The sequence below is a fragment of the Calonectris borealis genome, chromosome 4 (assembly GCF_964195595.1).
Source record: "Calonectris borealis chromosome 4, bCalBor7.hap1.2, whole genome shotgun sequence".
NCBI lineage: Eukaryota > Metazoa > Chordata > Aves > Procellariiformes > Procellariidae > Calonectris > Calonectris borealis.
The window spans coordinates 50,958,508-50,986,207 of NC_134315.1; the positions used below are offsets into that span (position 1 = coordinate 50,958,508).

General features: G+C 41.2%; 1 protein-coding gene across 3 annotated transcripts in view; it reads left to right on the plus strand.

Annotated features, from left to right (window-relative positions):
• Positions 1–27,700, plus strand: part of TNKS (tankyrase) — a 148,259-nt gene that overhangs the window by 52,914 nt on the left and 67,645 nt on the right. For all 3 annotated transcript variants that reach the window (XR_012673548.1, XM_075149518.1, XM_075149519.1), the window contains 2 exons: positions 25,721–25,757; positions 26,606–26,681. Coding sequence is in view for 2 of the 3 variants with exons in the window: in XM_075149518.1 (XP_075005619.1) it covers positions 25,721–25,757; positions 26,606–26,681 (113 nt within the window). In the remaining variant the exon portion in view is untranslated. The remainder of the gene's footprint in view (positions 1–25,720; positions 25,758–26,605; positions 26,682–27,700) is intronic.

A 27,700-nucleotide genomic window follows, 5' to 3' on the forward strand; every position in this document is an offset into this window, starting at 1 on the left:
GAAAGAGAATTCTTTTCCAAGTCCAGCTCCCAGGGCTCAGGGTGGTGCTACCACTTGTGTTTTTCTTTTGCCAGTGTATCTTGGGCTTCTCTGCAGAGTGGGATACTTTTAACAGGCGGTCACTCCTCCTTTCCGTGTGTTAATAGTACTCTATGCATCATGTGTTCAGTCTGATAAACTTGCTTCAAAGATATTCAAAAGTGTTAAGTCTAGGAAGATTTGTACACGGTAGGTTTCTTGCCTCCCCTTGGTGTAGATATTTTAGCCTTGCTGCAGACCAGGTGCACAAAACAGTCAATTTTGAATACTTGCTACAAGACAATTGGAATCAGTTTTTTAATCAGATTTAGGCCAGCTAACCCTTGCCGAAGGTGATCCTTCTGAGAACATCATGGACATGTAGAAGACATTATTTGGCATGAGGCTGCTGTCTCAGATTCATGCCAGCATGCTGCGTGATCTACAAATACATACTTTTGAAAGGCTTCTGAAAAGTGTCTTCTCTGTTTCAGCCTGTCTCTCTTGTTGCTGCAATGTTCTTATTGTGTTTTCTGATTGTTGGTCCCATAAATGCTTGTCCTGGTTTCCCATACTTGATAGCTAAAGCAAGGAAGTGTTGTCAGGCCATGCTGTTTAAATCAGAATTTGCTATGGGTCTGTTCAGACAAGTTTGCTTAAATAGAAGCACTGAAATTATATAGTTCAATTCTGCTTGATCTCTTTTCTTCCTTAGTTGTTAGTTGCTTTTAACAGAGAAATTAAACTGCCTGAGAACCAAAAATGTCTGAGATTCATTTATTAACGTTTGGTTTAAGCCTACCATCAAAGTTAATGATTTATTTCTTTTTTGTAGAGGTTTTTTTTTTCTTTTAGTTTGGAGACCTGAGATACAAAAACTGGTTTGGTATCACAGAATCATAAAAACTCTCAGGTTGGAAGGGACCTCTGGAGATAGTCTAGTCCAATCCACCTGCTGAAAGCAGGGTAAGCTGGAGCAGATTGCCCAGGACCATGTCCAGTCGGGTTTTGAAAAGCTCCAAAGACGGAGACTCCACAGCCTCTCTGGGCAGCCTGATCTAGTGTTTGATCACCCTTACAGTTAAAAAAATCAGTAGACAAGGTTTAATGACTACAAAGTAAGAACAACAAGTAGTTTTCTCAGGTTTCTCAGAAACCAAGTATTTCTGTTTAATTTTTTTGATATATTTATGGTTGGAGCAGGAACTTCAAATTTGGCAGGTGTTCATGCTGGGTTCAGAGGTGTGCCTTTAGCTGCCCCTATGGAAGTCCACCTCAGTTTGACTAAACTGTTAAGATTCTGAAAATTTTCATTTGCAAAACCTCCAAAGAACTTATTATCAGGTCACAGTTGAAAGTTGGATACTTCATTGCTGTGGGAAGTATTTATCATAGAATCATAGAATAGTTGGGTTGGAAGGGACCTTTAAAGGTCATCTAGTCCAACCCCCCTGCCATGGGCAGGGACATCTTCAACTAGATCAGGTTGCTCAGAGCCCCATCCAACCTGACCTTTAATGTTTCCAGGGATGGGGCATCTACCACCTCTCTGGGCAACCTGTGCCAGTGTTTCACCACCCTCATTGTAAAAAATTTCTTCCTTATATCTAGTCTGAATCTACTCTCTTTTAGTTTAAAGCCATTCCCCCTTGTCCTGTCGCAACAGGCCCTCCTAAAAAGTTTGCTGCCATCTTTCTTATAAGCCCCCTTTAAGTACTGAAAGGCTACAATAAGGTCTCCCTGGAGCCTTCTCTTCTCTAGGCTGAATAACCCCAGCTCTCTCAGCCTTTCGTCATAGGAGAGGTGTTCCATCCCCCTGATCATTTTTGTGGCTTTCATCTGGACCCGCTCCAACAGGTCCCTGTCTTTCATGCACTGAGGGCTCCAGAGCTGGATGCAGTACTCCAAGTGGGGTCTCACCAGCACGGAGTGGAGGGGCAGAATCCTCTCCCTCGACCTGCTGGCCATGCTTCTTTTAATGCAGCCCAGTATACGGTTGGCTTTCTGGGCTGCAAGTGCACATTGCTGGCTCATGTCCAGCTTTTCGGCCACCAGTATCCCCAAGTCCTTCTTGGCAGGGCTGCTCTTAATCCCTTCATTCCCCAGCCTGTATTGATGCCAGGGGTTGCCCCAACCCAGGTGCAGGACCTTGCACTTGGCCTTGTTGAACCTCATGAGGTTCACATGGGCCCACTTCTTGAGCTTGTCCAGGTCCCTCTGGATGGCATCCTGTCTCTCAGGCGTGTCAACCGCACCACTCAGCTTGGTGTCATCTGCAAACTTGCTGAGGGTGCACTCAATCCCACTGTCTGTCCTTGATGAAGATATTGAACAGTACGTTTACTTCCTTAAGGTACCAGTTATGCACCAGAATATGCTACCAGGTGTGGGAATGGTGGGAGATTGAGGAAACCATGCAAGTACACACCAATAAGCTTTCAGTCTAAATAGTATTTACCAAACATCTGAAAGCAAATGACATTGGAATGCTTCAGCTTGGCCATGAGTTTCAAAATATGCATTCAATGTAAATAGGGTGTATAGAGTTAAGTAATCTTTAGTGAAGTGCTTTGAGCAATAAAACAGTTAACAAGGATGATTTTTAAAGAATTGCTGTTGTCTGAGGGATATTCAGTTGAAATGAAGGAAGCGATTAACTTAAAGTGAGTTTCATGTTCTGTGTAGAGTCAAGCCGGGTTTTAGTTACATTTGCTTTGCATTTCTTTCCTGACATCAGCTAGCAGCTTCTCTCTTGGAAAAAATTAAGCTGAGGTAGTTTTGCCATTTCTTGATTTCTGCAGTTATCAAGGAAAACAACCAAATGTTGCAAATGACATTTGGTCAATCACAGGCTTTAGTAGCACTTATCCAAGACTGCTGCTGCTTGTTAAACCTCTGCTCTGGAAAGCGTGTAAACTGTTAGTGGGAAAGTATGAGTAAAAATTTGTCTGTTTACCTTAGCTTTGCTTTAATTAAACCAAACTCAAAGTCTAATTAAACCAAACTCAAAGTGCATATCGGGGTGGGGAGCAGGAAAATTACAGAACTATCTGAAATCAGATGTGAATACGCTCAGAAATGTCAGAATTGAAGTTGCACAGGCAACCTGAGTCTCTGTTCTTTTCTGTCCTAGCCAGTAACTGGGGCTCCTAATATACTGATAGCTCCAGATCTTAGTTGAGGTAGAAAGAATCAGGTCTAGAGTAGAAGTCAGTTGGTGAATGGTAAGTTGTAGGATTTGCACTTTGATTTAAGATGCAGCAGGAGTAAGAGGTGGGGTGGGAAGCATCAACTCTATTTTTAAGTAACCAGGGTTTGTAAATATGGTATTGACAAAGGCTATTGCAATGCCAAGGCTCTGGCCTTTGTCCCAGACATTTCATTTCCAAATGGTGATTTCAGCATTTCGAAGCATCACTTTTTTCTCTGTCGTCGCTCCAGGAAGCATGTTGAACCATATCAGAATAAACAGGGAAAGGCAGCTAAATACTGTCAGACTTCTTACTCTGATGTGCTGAGTGGAGGTATACCATGGAAGAATTTTGGGTAAAGGTTAAGTTTCTTAGTACTAGGAGACAACTTTGAAACAGTCCCTTAGCATACTTTGCTGGTTGCCCTCCTGGGCATGTCAGAAGAGCTGGCTTTGAGTAGACAATAGCATCCTTCCCTTCTATATGCTGGTGGAATTTAGTTTCTGCTTCCTCTCCTAATATAGTGGCTATTTCTGTACTTTCCATTCTATTACAGGGTGAGATTATATAAAATACCAAAGAGCTCTTTCTGTCTTTTGTTGCTGCTTTGCCTGAAAGTGTCAAATGACAGCTCTTCCTTTGTGTAGAGATGGTGATTTTTCTGATATTAACATGCCTGGAATCTATTTTCTGTACTTTTTTCCTAATTCGTGTTTCTTCTCCCTTCATCTTCTTTCCTCTTCTTTCCATTTCCTCCTCTGTTATATTTGCTTTTTTTCAAGTTAGGTTTTTAGTATACTGAATTTGTACATTGTCAAATAGACTTATCAGGAGTCAGGTTCAGTTCCCTGCTTTGGAAGTAAAAGCCTTAGAAGCCTTTGCTGACTCACCTGTCAACACTCTAAATAGTATTTTAAAGCTGTTTTGGTTTTGTTTGTTTGGGTTTGTTGTGGGTTTGTGTGGTGGGTTTTTTTTTTTTCAGTCCAGGGTAATTCTAGTCTGGTCCAGTCCTATGGACTTGGTAGCCACGAGCAGTTGGAGTGCATTAAATAAGGGTCTGGAGTGCATCCTTTTGTGGACTTTTTGAAAGACGTCCATGTGGTGCACTCCAGGACACAAAACTGCAGTAAGTTAGGATGATGAAGATTACTTTGAAAGCCCTCTCCAGATCTAGAATAAAATGCTTATGTAAACACACCAGAGTTCAGAAGTACCAGAGGCACCTTTGTCAGCCCCTCTTCTTACAGCCCTCTGGTTAAATTCTTCCAGGTCATTGAGGTAACCCAGACTTTTACGGTAGTTTTATGGATTGGTATTGCCTTTGGCAGAAATAAGGAGAGGTGTTTCTTTGCATGGCCAAAGGTACTTTCTTCTTATAGGATTAGCTTTTTTCAATCACGTTCCTTTTCATTCTGTTAATGCCTGATTTATTGTCCCTAATTCTTTGGGTCCTGCCACGCTATTTTTAATGCTATTCTATTTTATTGACGTAATCAAAGCTTTTTTTAACAAATTGAGGAGTTGCATCAGTATAAATTTGCTGGCATATGTGTATTGCATAAACACAGGTGTATGTTGCAGGTTGCAATACTGCTATTGCTCTTATTCCTACAGTCTTTGAAGGTGTTTGCTAAGTGTGTATGCAGGTGCTATGAATCTTGTTGTTGTTTAGAGGGTGAAGATTTTGAGGAATGTCACCAGATCCTGAATATGTTCACCTTGTGATGTTGTCATTGCCACATGAGTGTATGCTTGCACGTATTGTAGCTGTCAGGTCAATATGATTTAAAAGTCCTGCTTCTCAGGTACAGTCTTGTGAGAGAAAGACTGCCTTGAGCACAATCTTACTATTGGTGAAGGTAGATAGAGCAACCTTAACTGTAACAATGCATTTATCAGTGGCCAGTGTTTCATGAGCACAGTCCAGGGTGTCTAAGTGTTTGGAATGGATTTGGATGCAAAGTCACCATTTTTAATATTTTATTTTGTTTGTATTCAGCGAGGTTTGCTACACACCAAAGAAGTATTTGTACACCTTAATTTTCCTGGAGGATTCTTAATGTCTCTCTCGATATTAAAATCATTCCTACCTGTAATGCTTCTTTCTGTTGTCCTGGACCAGCTCTCTTTGTCCTGTTTTGTTTCTTTTCCCTGCCTGTCATACTTCTCTCTAGGACGGCTTCTTTCTATGTTTCTGTGTACCTATGTACTTTGAGAGAGTTATGTCTGAAACAAGTCTGTATGTTTTTTTCCCCTGTTTTCCTCCTCCTCCAGTGGCCTCCAGAGGGTTGAAGTACACCTCTCCCTGCTTGGCAAACAAGGAGGGGTTAGAGAGGTTTGGAGTGAAACTGCCTGACAGAATTGAGTCTGCATCATGTGGAAGTTGAAAGAAGTGCTTGTCCTAGCTTGTCTGACTTGAAGAAGATTTGGCACTCCATGCAATGCAGAAAGAATCCAGATTTTCATAATTCAGTACTCCCAGTTGCTTATTGTTCCTATAGAGTGCTGAGTGCTTTAGACAGACTGATAACTATTATTATTATTGTGCTGCCCCACCATTATACAATGCATGTGTAAACCATTTCAGGAAGGAAGGTTGGCTGTGATAATGGCACCACGTGGAGCAATTGATTATGTGGCTGCAGAAGTATCTTTTACTTGGGGTTTGTGCTGCTTGCTCAGCCTTTCTGAAAAGGCAAAATGGCACGAGTTGAACAACAGATTAACGAAGTAGTGCACAGACTTGGTTTCCACGTTCTGGAACAGGCAACAGAGTAATGCAAAAAGAGGTCGAGAGATATTATAGGCAGGTAGTACTGTCTTCCTTGAGAGCAATGATAATCTGACATTTATTGAACTAAGTATATGTTTGTAGTGGAGCATGGCAGTGCAGTGCAGGGCAGCAGGCCAGAATTCATTCCAGTGCAGGTCTGAGCTGAAGAGCAAGAGACTTCTTTTTGTGGTAATGAAATGTGGTAGCCCTTCCGTGTAGCTGCAGTTCTACAAAGCATGTTAGACATGAGAATATCAAGGTCAGTAGGGCTGCTCACATACATGCTTAAAGTTAAGCATACTTTAGTGTGTTCTAACCGTGCTGTTTTTTGGACTCGGAATAGGCATTTTATAATCTACAGCTTCTCAGTAGTGGAAAAAATATAAATAAAATTTGAAAAGTTCAGATGAAAAGGAAAAGAGATTAATTAAGCTTGAAAGACTGAAGATAAAAGGTGTAAGTAAATACAGAGCGTATTGGTTTTTCATTCGTTTGTTTAAAGTCGTCTTGTTACTACTTTGGTGGCCTAAAGGATCATCAAATCTGACCTTCAGGATTCTTTTACACTGCCAGAGCAGAGTAAACAAGTCTTTGTACATTTGAGGATCAGATCTATGAAAACCAGGGAAACAGAGGACAATTTTTAAAATTGAAGCAGAGGAGGTTGAACCCCATGGAACTTTCTGTATCAAGTCTAAGACCTGTTTTGTTACACATGATCATGATATATAATCTGCTTAATAAATTGACCGTGTTCTAGCATGCAAGTGTTAAGAGTACTGAGGACAAAACATCTGCTGAGAGCCCAGTTCAGAAATCATTCCTCTGCTAGCTATGAACCTAATAATTTCCAGCCTAAAGGTATTCATGGCCAGTTTATAGTTATTAGTTCCAGTGCCAGCAATGTTACTTAGCGTACAGAGATCTTCCAGTCCTCTGTCTCCCTCCACTGATTTAGAGGGAGGCTTAAATGTGGCTGTGAAGTAAAGACAGATAAATGGCCTTGAGTCAAAGTAGCAGAGCATACAAAATGCCTCACCTCGTGATCTGAGCTTGAATGTTCAGCAAAATTTGTAAAAGCATATTATGAAATGGTGCTTGGTTTTTCTCAAAGTATGTGCAAATAATAGTCACAGAGTTAATGGCATAGTGCTGTCGCAGCGAGTTGAACAGTTAATGATGAAAGTCCAGTAAGGAAAAAGAAGGTGTCTCTTCAGGATCAATATGCAAAAGATGCGAGGTCTAATAGAGAATTGTGATATGCAAAAGGCTTCCTGGCAAACTGCACTGTTGGAAGAAAAATGAATGTTATAGTGGTGACCCCTGGAGCAGAATCCCCTAACCTTGTCTGGCCTGGTTCAGTTCCTCCCATGGGGACGGACAATGTGGATGTTGATGGTTCTGGATTACTTGTCTCTCCTTTGTCATATCACAGTTTTGTGGGGTTTGGTTGGGTTCATAATGAGTTTTTTTACCTTGCTTTTGTAATTCAGTCTGTAATTCAGTCTAATGGCAGCCTTGACACTGCTGTGGCTAATGCAGTGATCAACCCTGCCAGACCACTGCATGAATTGAAGGTATTAGGAATAAATAATTCAAGCCACAGAAGTAGTCTGTCCCACTATTTTCAGCCCAGTGGTTTGCCTTTCAAGGATAAGCTAATTTGTCTTCTCTTCAGGTTCTTTACGTTCCTACAATACTTGTACTAATCCCCATCTGAACTAATGTATCTGCATGGATAACATATCCTGTGTTTTCCTTTTAACCATCAGTAATTGCATCAAAGATTTGTTTGGGGTAATTTACCTTTGTGATGCTGTAATATATTGTGTCTTGTCATCTTTCCTTGAGAATTGTTTTTGACCTGTACTTGCTGTTGAGGTCAAGCATGTGGGTCTGAAGTTGCCTGAATGGATCTCCCCTTGAAAGGAGGCACTGAACTAGCAATGCCACCCATCTTGGTAAATTTATGACAATTTCTTACCAGGACTTCAGTAAAAATGATGTGCTGGTTCCTTCAGTGTTCTTGGATAGTGCAGAGATAGGAGCACATTCAGCTCTGTTTTCCTTTTGTGATGTTGTGCAGTTTCCATTCCTACATACTTATTGCTGTTTTTCTTTTGTCTCCATATATTGCCATCCTGATTAAAAACTGAGGCAAAGCTGGTGTGAAGAAAACCAGTGCTGCCAAGTGGAGAAGAGGGATGTTCTGTCTTCAGCTAGCATTCAAGGCAAGAATGAGTAAAACATTAAAAACACATTATTTCTTCACGAAGGAGCTTGTCTTTTCTATCCATGAATTGCAGCTTGTTGTCTGTAGCAATGAAATGTCTGTAGTACTTCACAGATGAAGCATCTTTCAAGAGCGAAATTAAGATGGCGAGGTACCAGTCTAGAGTCGTTGAATGAGACAAGAAAGCTAAAGAACTGACTGGTGGCTGATGGCTTCCTTGTTGGCAGAAGAGCAAAGTGTTTATATTCCAGAGAGAACAGCATCATTCTTTCAGGTGTTGAGGAAAGACAAGCATGGAATTTTACTCTGCAAAGAGTACAAGCAATGATTTGAGGCTTTTTGGAGGATGCAGGGAAGGTAATATAAATGTCTCAATACATAAGGACCATTTAAAATAACTTACAAACCAAAAAAGGTACTGAAAAAAATATCTCCAGGAGACTGTTATTCATAGATACCGTTCTTTTTTGTCAGGTATCTATTTCTTGAATAGAAGCTATATATGGTCCAGTGCTGCACTGCATTGAGATAAGAGGACTGATGCTATAGCATTTTCAAGCATATATTTTGAAATGTTGTCATCAGAACATATTTTGAAATAGTTGCCTATTCTGTAGGGTGCAGATTTTTGAATGGCATGTTTCCTTCCTATAGTCCTATATTTTCCCTTGGTCACCTAAGAAGTGAGCACTTTACTCTTTTGAGGGCATTCCCTTGTGTTTTGAAATGAAACCTCCTGTATTTTCTGCTGTTTCAGTAGAATAACTACATATAACTACATAACTTCATTCGATTATTTGTTGGCCATAGAGCACCATGGTCCACCTCCTTCTGTGCTCTGCAAATTTGTTTTTGCTTGCCTTTTAAGAATACAATGTTGTTGTTGTCTGTTGGGACTTTTTGTGTGATGGCAAGAAAATTTTGGCATAGATTCAGAATTTAGTTTATTCTTTCAATTTCGGCAGGGAAGTAGCTCTATTGTTACACAAGTAGCAGACTTGTGGAGTTGCAGCATTACTAGCAACTTTCATCTGACTGCCATCTTCAACAAAATCATCATCTCTTGCTATGCTTATGTGTCTGATATAAGCCAAGCCAGATGACGTAGGTGGCTGACGAGGCTGCCAGCTGTTCTGGGGAATAAGCCTAGTATGACTGTAGGTAGAGCAGCTTGTCAGTATGGCTGTTGTGAAGACAGCAGAAAAAAACCTATGATGCTTATCGGTACTTTTGAATACCTCTTGGATCCTCACATCTACCACTGTCAGCCCTAAAGCAGCAGTTTCCCATGACAAATGACTGATTCTGTGCAGAATCCCCCAAGTTTCTATATGCAGTCTACTTTTGCTTGTGGGAAGGTAATGTGGGAGGGGGCAGAAGTAACAAAAAACAAACATGGGATGGCATCAAATCCAGGGAAATTGGGCTATTCATTTCTGAAAAGCTTTTGAATAGATTTGTGCAGAGGGCTGGACTCAGTAAAATATGCACTTTGCTTCAGGAGCTCTGTTCCTACCAGCAGTGGAAAAGGAAGGTAGAGCCTTGAGAACCTCCCCTGTGAATAGCTGGCAACTGACTATATTTGAATCTTTTTTTTATTTAATAAATTCCAGCCTTTACTAATATTTTTATAAAAGCCATTTCTTGATGGTCATGTTACTCTTGCTACTTTATTATAGTAATAATAGTAATTACTACTCTCATACACTCTGCTTAGAGGATTAAGCACCATCACTCCTACAGCTAAATACTATTTTCTTTTGCAGTCAGTGAAACGCCCAAATCGTAAGCAGGTCGGTGTGTGTTCTGCTCTTCCCTGAACTCCTTCTGCTGACTTCTCTGGAATGGTAGGGTCTCTAGTACTCTGTCCCAAGAGTCAGGCAGGGTGTAGGCTGCGTTGGCATCTTGATTTACATCCACTGTTAAACAGCCCAGTCAAGAGCAGTCTCGCTTCAATGTGTGGTCAGTCTGAATTAACCTTCTTCAGGAAAGACTTTCTTCTGTGGCCAGGCTATCGCAGGAATGCATGCAGGGAGTCAAAATTTTAGCTATCCTTTGCCTGCAGGGTAAATCTCGCCTGTTAAAGGCAATTCTGTGCTGAAACTGAACAGATAATCTGGTGCTGAGAGACTGCTGCCAGTTAGGAGAACCATACGAAACCTGGGTGTCCATTTTGCAGTTGTAGAGAAACTTAAGTTTTTGTTCTTGTTATGCATTCTAAAAATATGGGGCAAAACAGATCTGAGTGCAGAGACGTTATTTTCTCAGTGATATACTATTTCATATGTGGCTTTGCTGGTTAGTCTCTTGTCGGCCATTGCCCTGGAAGTGAAAGATTTATTTTCTCTGACAGAACACAGAAAAATAACCTTTCCTTTGAAGGGAGGTGTGCAGATTCTGTTTAATTTTTAGCAATCATAGCAAAAAATCTTTTGTGAACAACTCTTCCAGTTTCCAGTAGAGAAAAGGCAATTGTTTTTTTCCTTATATGTAAAAAAAAAATTTTAAAAAATATATGCTTGATAATAAAACTAGAAGAATGGAATGAGCAAAGTAAGACATTAAAAAAAAATCAGCAGCATATTCATATATTAAATCTGATACTTGTCTAAGAATGGAGAGCATAACATTTCTGTGTTTGCATTGCAGCTCATGCTGGTCTTCCCCGCAAATCTAAAAGAGAGATATTTTAAGTGATTCCTTTTCAAATGATGCAGTATCCTCAGGGAGCTAGATGAGAACTCTCATCAGTGTTGTAGAAATTGTTGGTCTAATTACCCAGTACATCTTGCCTTTCATGGATCTTTTTTTCTCTTGAAGTCATGTTGAGCTATACAGGGAAACCTGTTCCTGATCACTGGCAGGGAAAATGTAGCTCCATCTCAAGAATCTGCCCACTTTTGTCTGTCTGCACTACTGCAAGATGGCAGATGAGTGTTTTCCTCCTGGAGAGCTAGCAAGTCAGAGGGAAAATAATTTGACTTACATGCATTGTGGGTCTTGCCATATGTGGCTGTACCTTCCTGTGTAGTATTCTCTCTTTGCTAAGGTTAGGAGCAGCATCTTGGAGAAGGTGGGAAAAGGGGGAAGGAAGAGAGGAGTGTGACTACTGAGGCCCTGCTTCTTAGCTGCTGGCCAGGAATCCCTCCCTAAAAGCTGAAAGTACCATACTTCCAAGTATGGTTCAAGTTGCCAGAGGACACCTGATTCTTAGAGGGAAATTTTCTTGTGAAGCATCATCTGTATGTTGAAGAATGATGAGGGCTTCCATATCTAAGCATAGCCTTCTATTTGGGCCAAAATGGTAAATATAAAAACTGTCTTGACAAAAACAGACTGATGTCTTACACTGTTCAACGACTCCTAGATAGCCCATAGGGGTCTTAGCCAGGGGTCAAGACTGCTGGTGTGACTGTTGAACGGAAAAAGGGAAACCAGAAACTTCTAGTACTCCAGCCCTTTGAATATTTCCTTGCCTATTCCTTTTCAGCCTTGTGTCCTTCATCTAAATCCCAAACCATTTTGATTGTAGTAAAGGATGTTACGCTAGACATATATGCTAGAACGGTTTTAATGGCACAATGTGATCCAGAGAGAGCTGTCCTTTCTTTGGGAGTTTGTTCTTCCTCCCTGCAGTTTGCATTGTCCAGCTCTCTGAAGACAGACCCAGTTCTCTTATAACTTGTCTTTACTCTGCTCTGCGGGGGTATGCTCAGAGGATGGCAAAAAGGAGAGTCAGCGTCAGGAAGCAAGATCTCTCGGTAATAGATCTCACCATCTCCTGCATCAGTAACTGGGCTCAAACAGAAAGAGATAAGCAGGAATCCTAAGCTGGTGGTGGGGAAGGTACAGTATTATTTCTCCTTGATGGTGTGTGCTCTCTGGAAGGAATGGTAGTACTGACTTAGCTCATGCTGAACTAATACACCTAGGGCACAGTAGAGAAAACCTGCGTTAACTCTTGCATGGTCCTCTTTCCTTTTAGGTCAAAGGGAGGTTTAAAATACCACTTCTTTGGAAGTTAAAAATGAAGCATACCTCAGAAAAACTTTGAAATAAAGCCATTAGCAAAATAGGCTGATTTAGGAGCTGCTGGTAATCCTATTACCTAGTAAGAGGATCATTTAAATGTATTTTCTTGGGGATATTTAAGATCATTAGTGGTTGTGATGAATGACGAATGTAGGAATACTTTTTGGCCAATTATATTTTGAATTATTTGAGGTAAGCAGAGTCTCTAAATCTAGTGAGAATTACTGGAAGTAACTGAGAATAGAAAGCAGTATTTTTTTTCCTACTTCATGCAGAACGTAATTGAACTACCTTTCGCTGCAGGTCTGCAGAGAAACCTGTAGAGCTGTTGTGCTGCGAATACATGCAGTTTATGTATTTTCTTTCTGGCCAGCAATGAAGAAGGAACATCTGGTTTGGAAGGTGCTTTATTCATGGATATACCTATGACAGTGAAGTCCAGGTACTTAGTTTTCCAGTGCAATAGAAATAAAGCGCACATGGTGTATCAACAGTGTCAGGCTGGACATAACTGGTGACTGATTTCCATAGAGTCATCTTGTGTAGGGTATCTCTTGAACAGGCAACCCTGTATTGCATCAGATGAAACTTTCTGTGCATAAATGAAAAATTGAAGAATGAATGCTCTCTTTTGGAGGTGAAACATGATGACAGCAGTCTGGTGAACTAAAGCTCTTGTCTTAAATTAATGAGTTAGTATTTCTTTCCTTCTATCAGCCTTCTTTTTTCCTGTGGTGCTATTCTATTTCCAGTCTTTGTAGTGAACCATATTGTCATTTAGGGCAACGAGTTGTTGGTTTTTTTTTTTTGAGAAATTATATGTGTAATCCTATTACCTATGAGGAGCGGCTGAGGACTCTGGATTTGTCTAGTTTGGAGAGAAGGAGGCTGAGGGACGACCTCATTGCTCTTTACAGCTTCCTGAGGAGGGGAAGTGGAGAGGGAGCTGCTGATCTCTTCTCCCTGGTGTCCAGTGACAGGATGCGTGGGAATGGTTCAAAGCTGCGCCAGGGGAGTTTCAGACTGGACATTAGGAAGCATTTCTTTACCAAGAGGGTGGTCAGACATTGGAACAGCTTCCTAGAGAGGTGGTCGATGCCCCATGCCTGTCAGTGTTTAAGAGGCATTTGGCCAATGCCCTTAACAACATGCTTTAACTTTTGGTCAGCCCTGGGTTGGTGTTGTGGTTTAACCCCAGCCAGCAAATAAACCCCACGCAGCCACTCGCTCACCCCACCCCCCCCCCCACCCCACCCCCCGGTGGGATGGGGGAGAGAATCGGGAGGGCACAAGTAGGAAAACTCCCAGGTTGAGATAAAAACAGTTTAATAATAGAAATAAAACAAAAGTAGAACAGTAATAGTAACAATGAGAACAACAACAATAACAGAAAAGCAGGCGATGCACAATGCAACTGCTCGCCAACCACGTGTCACAGGTCACGAATGAGGTGGGGGGGCGAGCCCCTCCACGCCCGTGGTTTTTATACTGAGCATGATGTCACATGGTATAGAATACCCCATTGACCAGCTGGGTCCACCACCCCGGCTGTGCTCCCCCCTTCGGGTGCAAGCATCACCCAGCAACAGCCAAAGCATCAATGGGCCATCAATGCTCCTTTCACACCAAACCCAAAACACAGCACACCCCCAAGCTACTGGGAAGAAAGTTAACTCTGTCCCAGCCGGAACCAGGACAGTTGGTCAGGCAGTTGGACTGGGTGATCGTTGTAGGTCCCTTCTAACTGAACTATTCTATTCTATTAGGTATTTAACTAGTAGAGCATTTAAAACAACAATGTTGATATAAGGGACTGAAAATGTTTGCAGAACTTGAGTTGTATTTCATTATTCTTTCACTGTTGGTAAATAATGTAACCCTTCACAGCTAGACCTCCTGCATATTGGCATTAGATAGTAATGTTGCTGTATTTCCATCTTGTGGTATGTTATTCCAACAGGAATAGCAAAAAGTGCCTGAATGTAAATAACACATTCATTTTCCCCCAGCTGGTTTTTAATAGATATTTTTTAGTGAGGACAACAGTCTGCAGATTTAGATTCCGAACACTTTCCGTAAATCCAAACTTTCTTTCCTCTTACAACACACCCCTAGTCACATGTAGGGCACAGAGCAGCTCTTTGCTTGAGTGAATACCTAGAGGCCACACCACTGCTCAGCTCAGGCAAAGCTTGATCTGACTTATGGTGACTGATCACTACTAGTGCAAATATGTGTTCAGAAAAGGCGTTAAAGATAATTTTTAAAAACAAGACAAAACAAAGGAAACTATCACTATATATTCATAGAATCATAGAATCATACAGGTTGGAAAAGACCTCTAAGATCATCGTGTCCAACTGTCAACCCAACACACCATGCCCACTACACCATGTCCCTAAGGGCCTCATCTACACGTCTTTTAAATACCTCCAGGAATGGTGACTCCACCACTTCCCTGGGCAGCCTGTTCCAAGGCCTGACCACTCTTTCAGTAAAGAAATTTCTCCTAATGTTCAATCTAAACTTCCCTTGGTGCAACTTGAGGCCATTTCGTCTTGTCCTATCGCTAGTTACTTGGCAGAAGAGACCAACACCCACCTCGCTACAACCTCCTTTCAGGTAGTTGTAGAGTGCGATGAGGTCTCCCCTCAGCCTCCTCTTCTCCAGACTAAACAGTCCCAGTTCCCTCAGCCGCTCCTCATAAGACTTGTGCTCCAGGCCCTTCACCAGCTTTGTTGCCCTTCTCTGGACACGCTCCAGCACTTCCATGTCCTTCTTGTAGTGAGGGGCCCAAGACTGAACACAGTATTCGAGGTACGGCCTCACCAGTGCTGAGTACAGGGGCACGATCACCTCCCTACTCCTGCTGGCCACACTATTCCTGATACAGGCCAGGATGCCGTTGGCCTTCTTGGCCACCTGAGCACACTGCCGGCCCATGTTCAGCCGGCTGTCAACCAGCACCCCCAGGTTCTTTTCCTCTGGGCAGCTTTCCAGCCACTCTTCCCCAAGCCTGTAGCGTTGCCTGGGGTTGTTGTGGCTGAAGTGCAGGACCCGGCACTTGGCCTTGTTGAACCTCATACAGTTGGCCTCGGCCCATCGATCCAGCCTGTCCAGGTCCCTCTGCAGAGCCTTCCTACCCTCGAGCAGATCAACACTCCCACCCAGCTTGGTGTCATCTGCAAACTTACTGAGGGAGCACTCGATCCCCTCGTCCAGATCATTGATAAAGATATATCACTATATCATAAGATTTGATGGGAAGGATAAAGGAGGGGAAGGATGTATCAAAGTCAAACACAGCTCTTCTTTACTCTGGAGTATTAGCATGAGTCTTTGATATCAATCCACATATCCTGTTTCCAGTCATGCTGCTGTCTCCTCTCTCCTCCAAATTGGACCAAGCTTTTCCTTATTTTCCAACTGTCTTTTGACTCTTAACTGGCAAATAAAAACCCATGGGGAGTGAAAATTTGCCTGCAGCAGCGAGGCAAAATTAGTTGAGTTATATGGCTTTAATATAAGTGGAAAAGCAGTTGGGTTATTTTGTTACCTTCTTTTTGTTGTGGGGAAATGCATATTTTTCAAAATATTTGAACTGAACTGTTGACAGATTAGTTTCCTGTTTGGTGTGACAAAATTGTTCATTATAACAAAATCTATGACCTCTGTTTTGACATTCTTTTGCTAAGGATTTACTTGCTGTACTTTGCGTAAGTGTTGCATAAAAATAAGTTGACTCTTTTTTCCCCTTTAATGATATCTCTGCTCTTGGTAATAAAGATAATGTTGCAGCATTGTTTTCTTTAACTCCCAAAATACAGCTAGGTGGTTTCATTGCTGTTGTGTTCGACAGGACTGCCCTGTGTTTCCTCCAGTTACAAGGGAGTTCCTTCCTTCTGCTTACTACTTTGTGGCCCAGCAGGCGTAGGAAATGTTTCGTGTTTTTTGTCTAGGAGGTAGAGAAGTGATTTAACTGGATTTGAGTTCCTTTCAGGGTATGTGCTGCAGGGCAAGCGTGGCAACACACCTGCATTTTTATGAGGTGGCAGCCTCTGTTTTCTCAAGCTTGTAGAGTAAGTTTAGATACATGGAGCAGCTTCAGATGTACAGAGAAAGGATTGTACTGTTCAGTAAAAAACTATTAAAGTCAGTAAAAAAGTACTTTGACATATATGTACATTTTATGTCTCTCATAGTCATTTCTTAGCAAATATTAAAAATCTACTTCTTTAAATCTGTACAAATTGTTAGTACAAAATCAGTCATGTTGCTGTATCTAAGAGAGTATAGATTTTTTGGTTAAAATAAATGCTTCAATTTGGAATCCAGCTATAGATTTTCAGACACAGTGACCCCAGCTTTCTAGCATGTGTTACATACAATGGGAAAATCGGAGAGATTGCAAAATTTAGTCTCCTCGTGTTCACTCTGGAGTTCTTTTCAAAAGATTAGATGATGGAGCATAATTTTGGAGCATAAATTTCTTTTATACAATATGGCTTTCCTGAGGGTTTTATATATTTTTTTCGTGCTAGTTTTCTTCCATGCTTTGTGTTAATTATAAACAGGCATTTCTGTGGTTTCTCTTTAGAGAATATTCTGGGGGGATGAAATAATTTCCTTATTTGAGGAAATTGGTTGGAAGGACACGGGAGGGAGTTGGCTTTTGAAAAGGATGCACTAATATGAAAGCAGCTTATGTCTCCTGCTCAGTTCTGGATATACTACTTGGCTATCTATCCACCTCTACTGTACCAAAGTCTTTGACAAAGAGAGTTTCTTAGTCCTTTGTCTTCCTTTGGAAAGATTTCCTAAAAATCCCGGAGAGAGAATATGTGTGCAGACATATTACAGAAATAAGTAGTTGCTGCAAAAATGGAATAGCACAGTTTATTAGTTATTAATACGGAGCATGGCTGGAGTAGTGGGAATTACAGTGGAGGTTTGTTTTTGCTGATAGCTGGAATTAATACAAGAAATGAAGAGAAGGGGGAGAGTCACGGGAATGTTGCTTTTGCACTAGGCATGAAGGGGTGGGTGATGGGGAAGGCTCAACAGCTCTGGAAAAAAACAATCAAATTTCCTTTTCCATGTGTATTTCACAAGAGATCTCATGAGTATTGAACTTCGGTGAAAAGATGAGCCTCAACCACTTCAGTTTTTCCCTCTCACCAGTGTGTTTTGAATTGCAGAATGTTTGGGTTTTCTTCCCACTCTCTTGAAATTGTGCAATTCTTTTTCCTCTTCCAGTCTCAGTCTGAAGACATGACAGGTAAGAGTGGTGTTATGTCTTCAAGAAAAGTACAGCATTCTGAAATAGCACAGTTGTATTGAAAATAATACGTTTTTCACACCACAAATAAAAAATGAATGTGTGCATGGTGTTTATATGAGTAGCATGCACTAATACGAAGAATTGAAACTGCTTGTACAGGTACAGTAAAGAGAATGAGTTTTAGAAGATTTGTCAGATTTATTATTTCAAAAGAAATTATATTGTAGGGTATGGTAGCATTGTTGAAGGTAAGATGATTATATGGATTACCACTTGATGGGTAGTTTTAGGGGTTTTTTTTGTTGCTTTGTTGGGTTGTTGGCTTTTTTTTTTATTATGGTCTTGCAGTGCGATGTGTTGTGTCCTTTCCCTGCACATTCAGGAAGATTCCTCTGTTTGACTGCTGTGATTGACTTAGCTTCATCTTTGTATCTTATGATTTAAGAGTTAAATTTGAAACTCTCTGACAAAGGGACTTTTTCATCTTCCTGCCACTGTATGGTGAAGGAAATCTGATAGCATTTTTTAACAAATGGGCCAGCACCACTGAAAGAGCTCCTCTGAGAAACGGAAGTATGTTATGTGCCAAATGTAAACTTAATGGTGCTATAATTGCACATGCACTGAAGACCCATTTTGATATACTACCTAATCCTTCTTAGTGACCAAAACCCATAATGTACATGCAATTTATACTTAGATAGGAAGACGGCATTTAATAACCGCTGTATCTTATATACGCTTATGTAATATATGTGCTTTGAATTGATGGCTTAATAGACAAGAACCTCTTCTGTCACTTAAGACCCTAGCAGAGGTTTTGCCAGTCTGCTCTATACAAAGCTGCAGATTTCCCGATGTGCTGCTTCCGGCCAGGCCTTAGGAGAGATCCAGGTTTCTGTTTCTAGAAGACTAAATCAGGAATGCTCTGGATTTGAGCTCTGTCCACCTAACTGAAAGTTATTCCAGGTAGGATGCTGCTAGCTCAGTGGTCTGGTAGAGTGGTGGCCAAAACCAAATTATGTTTGCTTTTTTCTTTAATTCCCACCCCCCTTTAAAACATGTCCCTAAAAGCACTTCACTGTTAGCTGAGCCATTTTCAATTTTTAAATTTCTATTACAAATGGGTAATTTCAATCTGCGTGCACAGTTCCTGACTCATCTTCAACAGAAGAGGCAGAGTCAAGGTACCAAACCTTTCCTCCTTGGTAACATTTCCCCTTGTCTGTAACTTGTTCTTGGAGACATTATCTCCTGAGTTGCTTTTCTGTCACTCTTGCATATAATAGAGTTGCTTTGGTGTTTTTCATCTGTGACAAGAGCTTAAAATAAGGGTCTTGCTGTGTTCCTGGCTGAGCCTATTAGCTTATAAAATCAGCCCATTTACTTGTAGGAAACAGCTGAGTGGAGAAGTGCAAGAGGCCTAAAGAAATTACCCCAAATGAGTGGGAAGTAAAGGAGTATTATAATAAAATCTGAAATTATTATTTTTGTTCCTCTTCCTTCTCATGTCGTCTTGTACTTCTTAGTTATAAATGCCTTTTCCCAAAGGTTATTATTTCAAGAGACCTCTTTTTTTTAATTGTTGAAGTTTTTTTGCTGTGTCAGGCAGTTATTCCCACAACCTTGTGCTTTTTGGATGGTAAAAATACCTTGCTCTGATTTAGCTCTGTATTTGTCTCACCTGTTGCTTTACTTATAAGAAAAGTTAAATGGGGAAGAAGGAATTGATGAGTATTTTAATGGAGTGATTGGACCCTTCCAAAAGTAGCCACATTGAAAATAAAATTCGAGTTTGCTAGGAAAATGGTGTTTAAAAAAAAAAAAACAGAAAAGAAAACAAAAACCAAACACACACACACACACAAAATAAAACCCCTAGTAGTCTGTCACAAGCTGTCACAAGCACTAAAAGCCTTGTGCTCCGATTATAAGTTGAATATTTGTTTAAATACTTAAATATTACTCCAAAGATCGCAGTGGATTAAAAAGGATGGCATATATGGATGTATGCTCATTGCTCGCTCATAGATCTGTGAAGTCCTGGAGGGTCAGAAAAAAGGTGTATTTTAATTTATTTCTGTGGTGTTCATTTCTTTGCTAAACTCGTTTGGATTCTGGTCCATAGATTGCTTGCTTTGTAACAGTGCCAACTCAAATGCAGAGCCTCCGTTTCCCCTTCCTCCTCTCTGCACCATCTTGCCCAGGCTTTTCATTCTCAGGGACCCGTTTGGGTGGCCACGGGCTGAGCTGGATGAGGTAATGAATCTGATGGAAAAACAAGTTCTCAGCCCCCCAGCTGCATCAGGACTCTGATCCTGTTTTCCCAGCATTTCCACAGCATTCCTGTGCTAGCAGAGTACCTGGTTGGAAAGGCACCAGAAACACTTAAATGAGGAAAAAGGAGAGATTCTGATACCTGCTGTCTCTACTGCTGTGCCAGAGAGGCCATGTTCACTGGGTTGCTGGATAATTGTGAATGCTTTGAAAAAAACGTGCTGGGCTGTTCACAAATATCTTGTCAATCTTAGCATGGGACGTGTATTTTCAAAAGTGGTGGTTCAGGTTTTCAGGGTAGGCAGCCGATAACAAGCCGAATTCTGCACATGGTCAAAGTAAAATGTAGAGCTGCCGTGTTTTCTAATGGAGCAAAATTTCACCCCTGACTTCCAGTGCTGCTAGGCCTGCAGCTGCCAAGAAAGAAATGAGGTCCTGAAGAGATCGCCACCTGGAAAGTTGAGTCGAGCTCAGTGGGACCAAGTGCTGGCACAGGTTGCTCGAGGAGGTTGTGGAATCTCCATCCTTGGAGATATTCAAAAGCTGCCTGGACACAGTCTTGGGCAGGCTGCTCTAGGTAGCCCTGCTTGAGTAGAAGAGTTGGATGAGAGGACCTCCAGAGATCCCTTCAATCTCAACCATCCTGTGATTCTGTGATATTAATGAATCTTCTCTCCCTAGCCTGTGGCCATGGTTGCACATTCATCAGGCCCATGTCCTTTTGTCATGTATCTCAGAAGCAGGGTACCATTGGGTAGTCTAAAATTTTTCACTATTTATCAGTACTCTGGGGATTTAAATTTGTAACTGTGATTCTATATGATGTGCAACTTGTTCATCCTCTTTAGTTTTTCAGTTTGGTTGAAAATATTTTCGTCCATTTTTTCCCCCATTATTTTCTGCTGTTACATTGGATAATAATGGTTAATAATAATCTGTGTGACATTAATTTTTAGGGAATTGTCCTCACTGTGGAAAACTGACACATGATAGTATGATAATGCAAAACCTGCTTTGTTGAGTTTGACATTTTGGCTCCAGCTGGTTTCTGCATTAGCTGACGTGTAGGGGGAGAGAGAGAGAGGAGAGCAATTCACCTTGTTTCTTAGTGTAGATGCATTGAAAAACTGCTGTTGGTTTATGCCATGCATTCAGAAAGGCTTTTCAGCTTGCAGTATTCAGATGAAATGTCAACACTTTGGGGAGAGAGTGAAATAGTTATTTGTCTGTAAAGTACGCTGTAGGATTGATTCATTGTGTTAAATTTGGGATTTTTTCTTTTGTCTCAAACACATGCGTATATGATGGTCATGTTTCATAGACTTATCTAGTAAGTTTAATATTTAAAGGTTGCTAGTGAATTAAAGCTAGAAGTGGATTGACTGATTATTCCTTGTAACTCTTTAATAACAGAGTTGTTTCATGCTGCACCTAGATTTTCAGTGTGACCCAGTGTAACACCACATAATCATGTAGCACCAATAACCACAAAAATGGGAAGATGGCACCCTGAAGATGGGAAGCAGGAAGAATGGGTTGGTGGTAGAGGAGGGCTTGTGGACACTAGCTGCAATAGACTAGTTGTGCTTTTCTGGCTTCAGCTTTTATCATTAAGCTGGAAAACAGAAGTAAAAGGACTACATTAGAAGCCCATAAAGATTTCAGCCTGTCACTGTTGGTGCACGCTTGTCTTTCATTCTCCCAAATACAATGTTCCTGCATATGTCTGTGTATGTCTCCAGCTCAATACTCCACTCTTCTTTGTTACTTTCATCTGCTCCGGTTGGATTCAAAGTGGCTGCTGATCAGCATGTTGTATCGGTGCAAGGCAAGGTCTCCTGTTTTCCACTGAGATCTCAATTGAGCTTCCATCTACTGATCTGCTTAACCACTGGGTGTAAGTGGCCACTGATGTCTGATAGGTAATAAGCATTTGCTGCTAATCAGCTCCTGCAAAATGCAGCTAGGGCCAGGTACAGCCGTGGCTGCATAGCATGTGGAGCCGTGGTCATTGTAGTTTGCAGCAGCTGATCAGAGGTCTTGGAGATAACTCGTTTTCTTCTGGGAGGGGACAGAGATAGGGCTAGTTAGCTGCCTGGTGGTAGCTGTGTTTTGAAACAGTGATTATCTGTGGTTACCAGTGGTGACCTTCTAGTTCCAGCATAAATGGAGCAGCAGTGGTGTGATCTGGAGCTGGGAGCAAGTAGAGAACTTCATGGTTTAAAGGATGCTGAGCAAGCTCTAAGCAATGAACTTGATCAGATGCAGTGAACACCAGACACGGAGCAGTTTCTGCTTACCTACCAGCTTTTGTCTGACAAGATAGGAACAAGGACACTGCTTTGGTATAGCTCTCTAGTCCCCATTTTACACCTTTTCTGTCGTTGCCTTCAGAAATTCCCAGGCTGACTGTCTCTGAGCTACCCATCATACGGAGGTGAGCAAGTCCAGTGCTTTTCTTGTGGGCTGCTGAGCCAAAAAATGGCAGCCTTTCTGGGCTGTCACTCTGGGCTCTCTTGTATGTAGAAGGGAGGCACGCCTGGCAAGTTCTTACCCTACCTGGTGTGGCAGGATGTGTCTGGTGGTGTGACCGTGTGTTGTTTGGGCTTGCCATGAAACACAGAAAGGACAGGTTGAACTGAGATATGGTGGAAGGGCCAGATAGCAAATACATGAAAATTGTTTGCAGCCCTGTATTTCAGTTTTGGGCTTCTGTGGCAAGGTCTAACAACATTAACTTTCACACCTCTGGCAGACAAGCTTTGTGCTATCCAAAATATTGCTGCCAAAAATCCTTTGTATTGACACTGTGATTGGAAGGATGTTTTTCTCAAAGCTAGCAACTGCTAAGAGATTTGGAAGAATAATTCAGGCTGTTACCTGCGCTTTGTTCTACAGATGCCCTTTTGCAATACTATAAATCCTAACCTGCCCAAAGGAGCTCTTTAAGTGATGTTGTTAGCTTGGTTCAAGTCAAACAGTTTGACATTCTTTGAACAGAAGTGTTATGTGAAGTTGATGGTCTGTATTCCTGTACTTCAGCTCAGAACTTAAAATTCATCTCTGCCATAAACACGCATGGTTTGTTTTCAAATGCTTTGCAAATGAATATTTTATTAGGTAGCTGTGGCCAAATGCTGCAGGATGGCCTTTGATATGCTTCGTGGCCAAGCGCCTTTAGCTGGTTGGCAGAGCCCTCTGGTGGGAATGCAGCCTGCGCCAGCAGAAGCCGGTCCTGTGGGCAGTGCCACCCACTTCTCCCAAATGCCATCAGCCAGCCTTCTTTCAGCTCAGTGGCATCCCACCAACTGTTTGCCGGAGTGGCCAAGGGGTTCCCCTTCATCCCGTTCCTAGCCAGGAGAGCAGAGACCTGTGGAGCGCACTTGGCCTTTTTTAGCAAACCTGATAGTGTGCTGTAAGCGCCCGTATAATTTCAGGTGTTGCTTTGCAAAATGTGACGGCTTTTTGAGAGTAATAAAGTTAGCCAATTACAAGATAATATTTTCCTAATCCATATCGCAGTGTGGGAGAGCTGTGACAAATTTCAAGAATTGCTTGTATGAATTTCAACGGTATCTGTAAATACCTTTTTTTAAAAGTACCACTTAGTAAAAGTAACTGATTTACTTAGGCATACAGTGGGACATTTCTAAATCAAGAGCCACAGTGTTCCATTTCTGTTGGTCGGTAATACTTTTGCTAATCAAGGTATTTGAGGAAAGGGCTTTGTGTTTTAAAGTACCAACTTACTGAGCACAAAGGAAAAATGTTATTATACTTGTCTAACCTAATCGTATTCAAAAGCCTGGTTAGGACTGCTAACCACTGCCAAACCAGAATGTGCAAACAGGTCTTTTAATCTGATTAGGTCCCTAAAGTACTGATATAATACAGGCCAGTATCTCTCCTGCAGGAAATCCAGCTGTTTGAAATTGTTGCACAAATAATGCAGTAGTAATAAAGTGTCTTTTTTTCCTCATAACATGCTGGCCAGAGCTTTTCCCTCACCATTGATTTGAAACACTCACAACTGTGGCTAGTGTTTTATCTTCATTAAAACAAAAAAAGAGGAACACGCACCATGGCTTGAAAAGGCAATTGCCTGTGGTGGGCAGGAACCCCCTCTAATGAAGTTGGAGAGTGGCGGCAAGACAAAGGCAATCACATTTTTGTGTCATTTTACTTATTTCATGAACAAGTTTTCATTAAGACAGGCCTATAAATTCTTCCGAAAGCTAAATTAACCTTCATGGCCTATATTTGAAGTGCCAATTTCAGTTCTTCGCCTTTGTGTTGAACTCATCTGCTCCATCGCTGGGGTTCAGCAATACAGAGCCGCTCAGTTAAGAGACCCGTCATGTGAGAGGCAGTCGCGTGGTGGAACTCCTTGCTGCAGGTTGTCGTGAATTCCCAAAGCTGAATATATTTCGGAAAGCAATTAAAGACACTTGCGAAAGGAAAAATCACCAGAGTGATGAGATGCAGATACTGCCTTTGTCTGAGAATTCCTCAGCTGCAGCCAGGGGGATGGGGTGGGAGGTGCGTGGCTGTGTGTACTTGCCCTCTTCCTCCTTACCCTTGGGTGAAGGCAGGATGCTGAACTAAACAGGGCTTCTTAAGGCCCTGGGAAGGGCTCATTTTGTTGTGGTTCTTGTCCCCCTCTGCTGATAACCGGAGGAGCTGTGATGGGGAGCTGTTTCTGATAGAAGAGGACTCTAACCCTCCTCCCGCAGCCTAGAGAAGTTCTTTGCTGAGGGATATTGTTTCCAGAGGAGCCTTCCAGTTTACCTGCAGTCCGATCTGACATTTCCCATGGCCTGACGGCTTTCCTCACCTGTAATAAGTGTTTCACTGGAGGCTTATTACAAACACACATAGAAAGCAGCACAAAGTTTTTTTTCCTTTCTTGCAGGACAGCTTCATCTTCCTGTTTTTCTTATAGCGTTGTGGTTAGAGGCTTTAATTCTCTTAGAGGTTAGAGGCAGGTGGTGTATGGTACGTTTTTCAAGCCCTGCATCTTTTGGCTCTTAGGATACCCTCTGCTCTGTGAGTTTGTAAAGCTGCTTAAAAGCTATTTTTCTGATTTCTGAATTGAAATTCCTTTAAATTTGTATTGCGCAACATCATCATGATTCAGCTTTGTAGAATACCTTCTTACTTCCACAAGTCATCTTGTTCTATGCTCTTTTTAAGACATTCACGTGCAATTTTAATCCTGCAATGCAACAACCCTCCTGAGTTGCCTGTTGTAACTCAGAATTTCAAATGTAAATGTTGCTTTAACATTACTCATGGTTAACTCTAATCTCAGAGGCTCATAACAAAATCTCTTGGAGAGTTCCTGCTCTTTTGTCTGTGCTTTTTATTTCAAATGAGTATTTTCTTGGAAAGTGGCTGATGATATAATATTTGGAATTTTGTTAATAGTCACTGCTCTTCTGAAGAACTTGGTGAAGTCTAATATCACCGTTCAAATAGGCAGGTGAGAGCTTTGGGGATTGGTAATTTGTACCTTTTAAAAAGCCGCACTGCCTCGCTTTTGTCTCAGAATTTATTATGCTTCCCAAGTATAATGTGACATACTGAATAGGGCAGGGGGTGGGGACATTGTCTTCAGCTGACATGCTGTTATCAGCGGGACTGTGTTTCTGGACACGAGATTTCGCAGTCATTGGTTGTCCGAAGAAAGCCTTTCCATCTGAGGATTGGACAAGAAGATGCGTCAATTTGCTGCCCGTCTCCAAGGTACTGGTGATGCTGCCTCCACAAGCTGGCTAACGTCACAGCTCCATCACCCAGCGGGGTGTGGGCTTTTTTCTCCTCTTCTCTGTTTTAATTCTGTATTTGCTTCCTACTGCATTTCTTAATCTGTCTTCTGCCAAATGCTAACAGCATGATATTTTGCAATCATTTAGGTGAATACAAGAAGGACGAACTCCTGGAAGCTGCTAGGTGAGTGCTGCTTAGAATATAAAGCATATTTTGGGGGTGGAAGCAGGAAGGGAAAAGGGATTTTTAAAACAGTAATGTTTTGTCATTGCCTTTCCATGAAATGATGCAAACAAACCACCTCATTAGCATAAATCTCTTTGGACTTTACAGTCTGGTACAAATGGAAAAGCCTGTTTATATAATTGAAATCCCCCACTATGGTGGTTATAAGGTTAATACTGAGTTTTTTTGCTTTAAGCTGCTTAAATCCTCTTTATCGTTTTGTGACTGTTCTTTTTAGGGGCAAATTAAATATTGGAATTTTTCTTTTCTTTTGGTTTTTAGTGTTACCTTATATTTTGAAAATAGGCTTTATCAGAACAGAGCATAAGGAAGCCTGTACAAAAGGTGTAAAGTTCAGTCATATATTCCAAAGATGCTTTCATCCTTCCTTCTGACAGCACAAGACCATTTTATACAGACTGTTAACCCTTCTAAAAAATTTCTGGATATTGCTGTGTAGTTGTTTCAAATGTTATGGGCCAAGTGCTATGAAAATGTATTTAATTTAGAACACTTAATTCAGCAAATGGCTTTCAGAGGATCTGTAAAATTAGATAAAGGAAATACAGGATGAGGTTACGGAGAGAAATTAATAGGTGGTTTTGCATGATCTGCAGATTTAATATTCTTTTCTGTATTTACCCTTGGTTTTGAAAGGTTCAGAAGATCCTTTAGCCATCTGACATTCTCCATGGCAGAGTACAAATTTCAGGATATGATACTTTGATATCCAGTTCCTTAGCAAATGTTTTGCAGAGAGCTCTCTTTTTCCCCCCTTTCCGTAATCCTCTCCTCTCCATTTACAGGAGTGGTAATGAAGAAAAACTGATGGCTTTATTGACTCCTTTAAATGTGAACTGCCATGCAAGTGATGGGCGTAAGGTAAGTTAATACCTGCTTGATATTTCTGTTATTCAAGAAACGCCAATTTAGCCATACTGGGAAGCATAGGTGTATAAACCAAGAGAGTGTACGGGGGGAAAACTCATGATGTCTTTTCACCATGAAATTAAATGCTGTTGTACTTGACGCTGGCAGTTGTAACAGATCAGCAGTCGGCGGACGTGGATTTTATGTGTGTCTTTTCTTTTAAATGTCAGACCCTGGTGTGCGTGTAAAGTGAAACCTTAAGACCTTTTATAAGAAAAACAAAATGTACTGTTGCAGATGAATAAAATAACTAACGGAGGAAAGTTGTTATTTGTATTTGAACATTGTCTGGGTGAGGTGGTTGGTATTCGGCTCAGCTCCTAATGCCCTGCCATGTAGACTGGCACTGTATTGATATGTTTAACACCTTCTGCATTTTTTTAAATTTGACATTGTTGTTTTGACTTTCTCTGGCAGGAATGTTTGAATGAGTTAAATTAAGGATTAGGCTGAAACAGGAGGAGGGAAGAACATACGGAGTGAGAAGTAGATCCTATGATTTTTGATATTTTAGACATTGAGATGATGGTCTGTCTAGACTGTTGGATTTACAAACGTTGGTGATTTTTTTTTTACTGTGTACCAGAATGTTCTTAATCTGCATCTCTTAAAAATGTCTCTCATGTGTAACAGTACATCTCACTCTTGGAGAGAAAAGCATGGGAGTGTTTTCCTTTATAGTTTTCTTTATTTTTGGTAGAGTGTGCTGGAGCATAATGTAAACCTCTGCCCATTCTGGAGCTGTTGTGGAACAGCCCAGTTCCACTGAAATTGATGGAGATAGGCCGGTTTACGCTGCCTTTTCATTAAAAGACATGTTGTTGCCGATTATAAAAATGTAGCTCCATTGTGAAAATATTCCTATTTTTAATACACATTTTAAAATGTTTTTTCAATTGTAATGCCTATGATACCTACTACGTGAAAGAAAACCCAGCCAGTTTTTTGCTTGTTTACTCCATCACTGATAG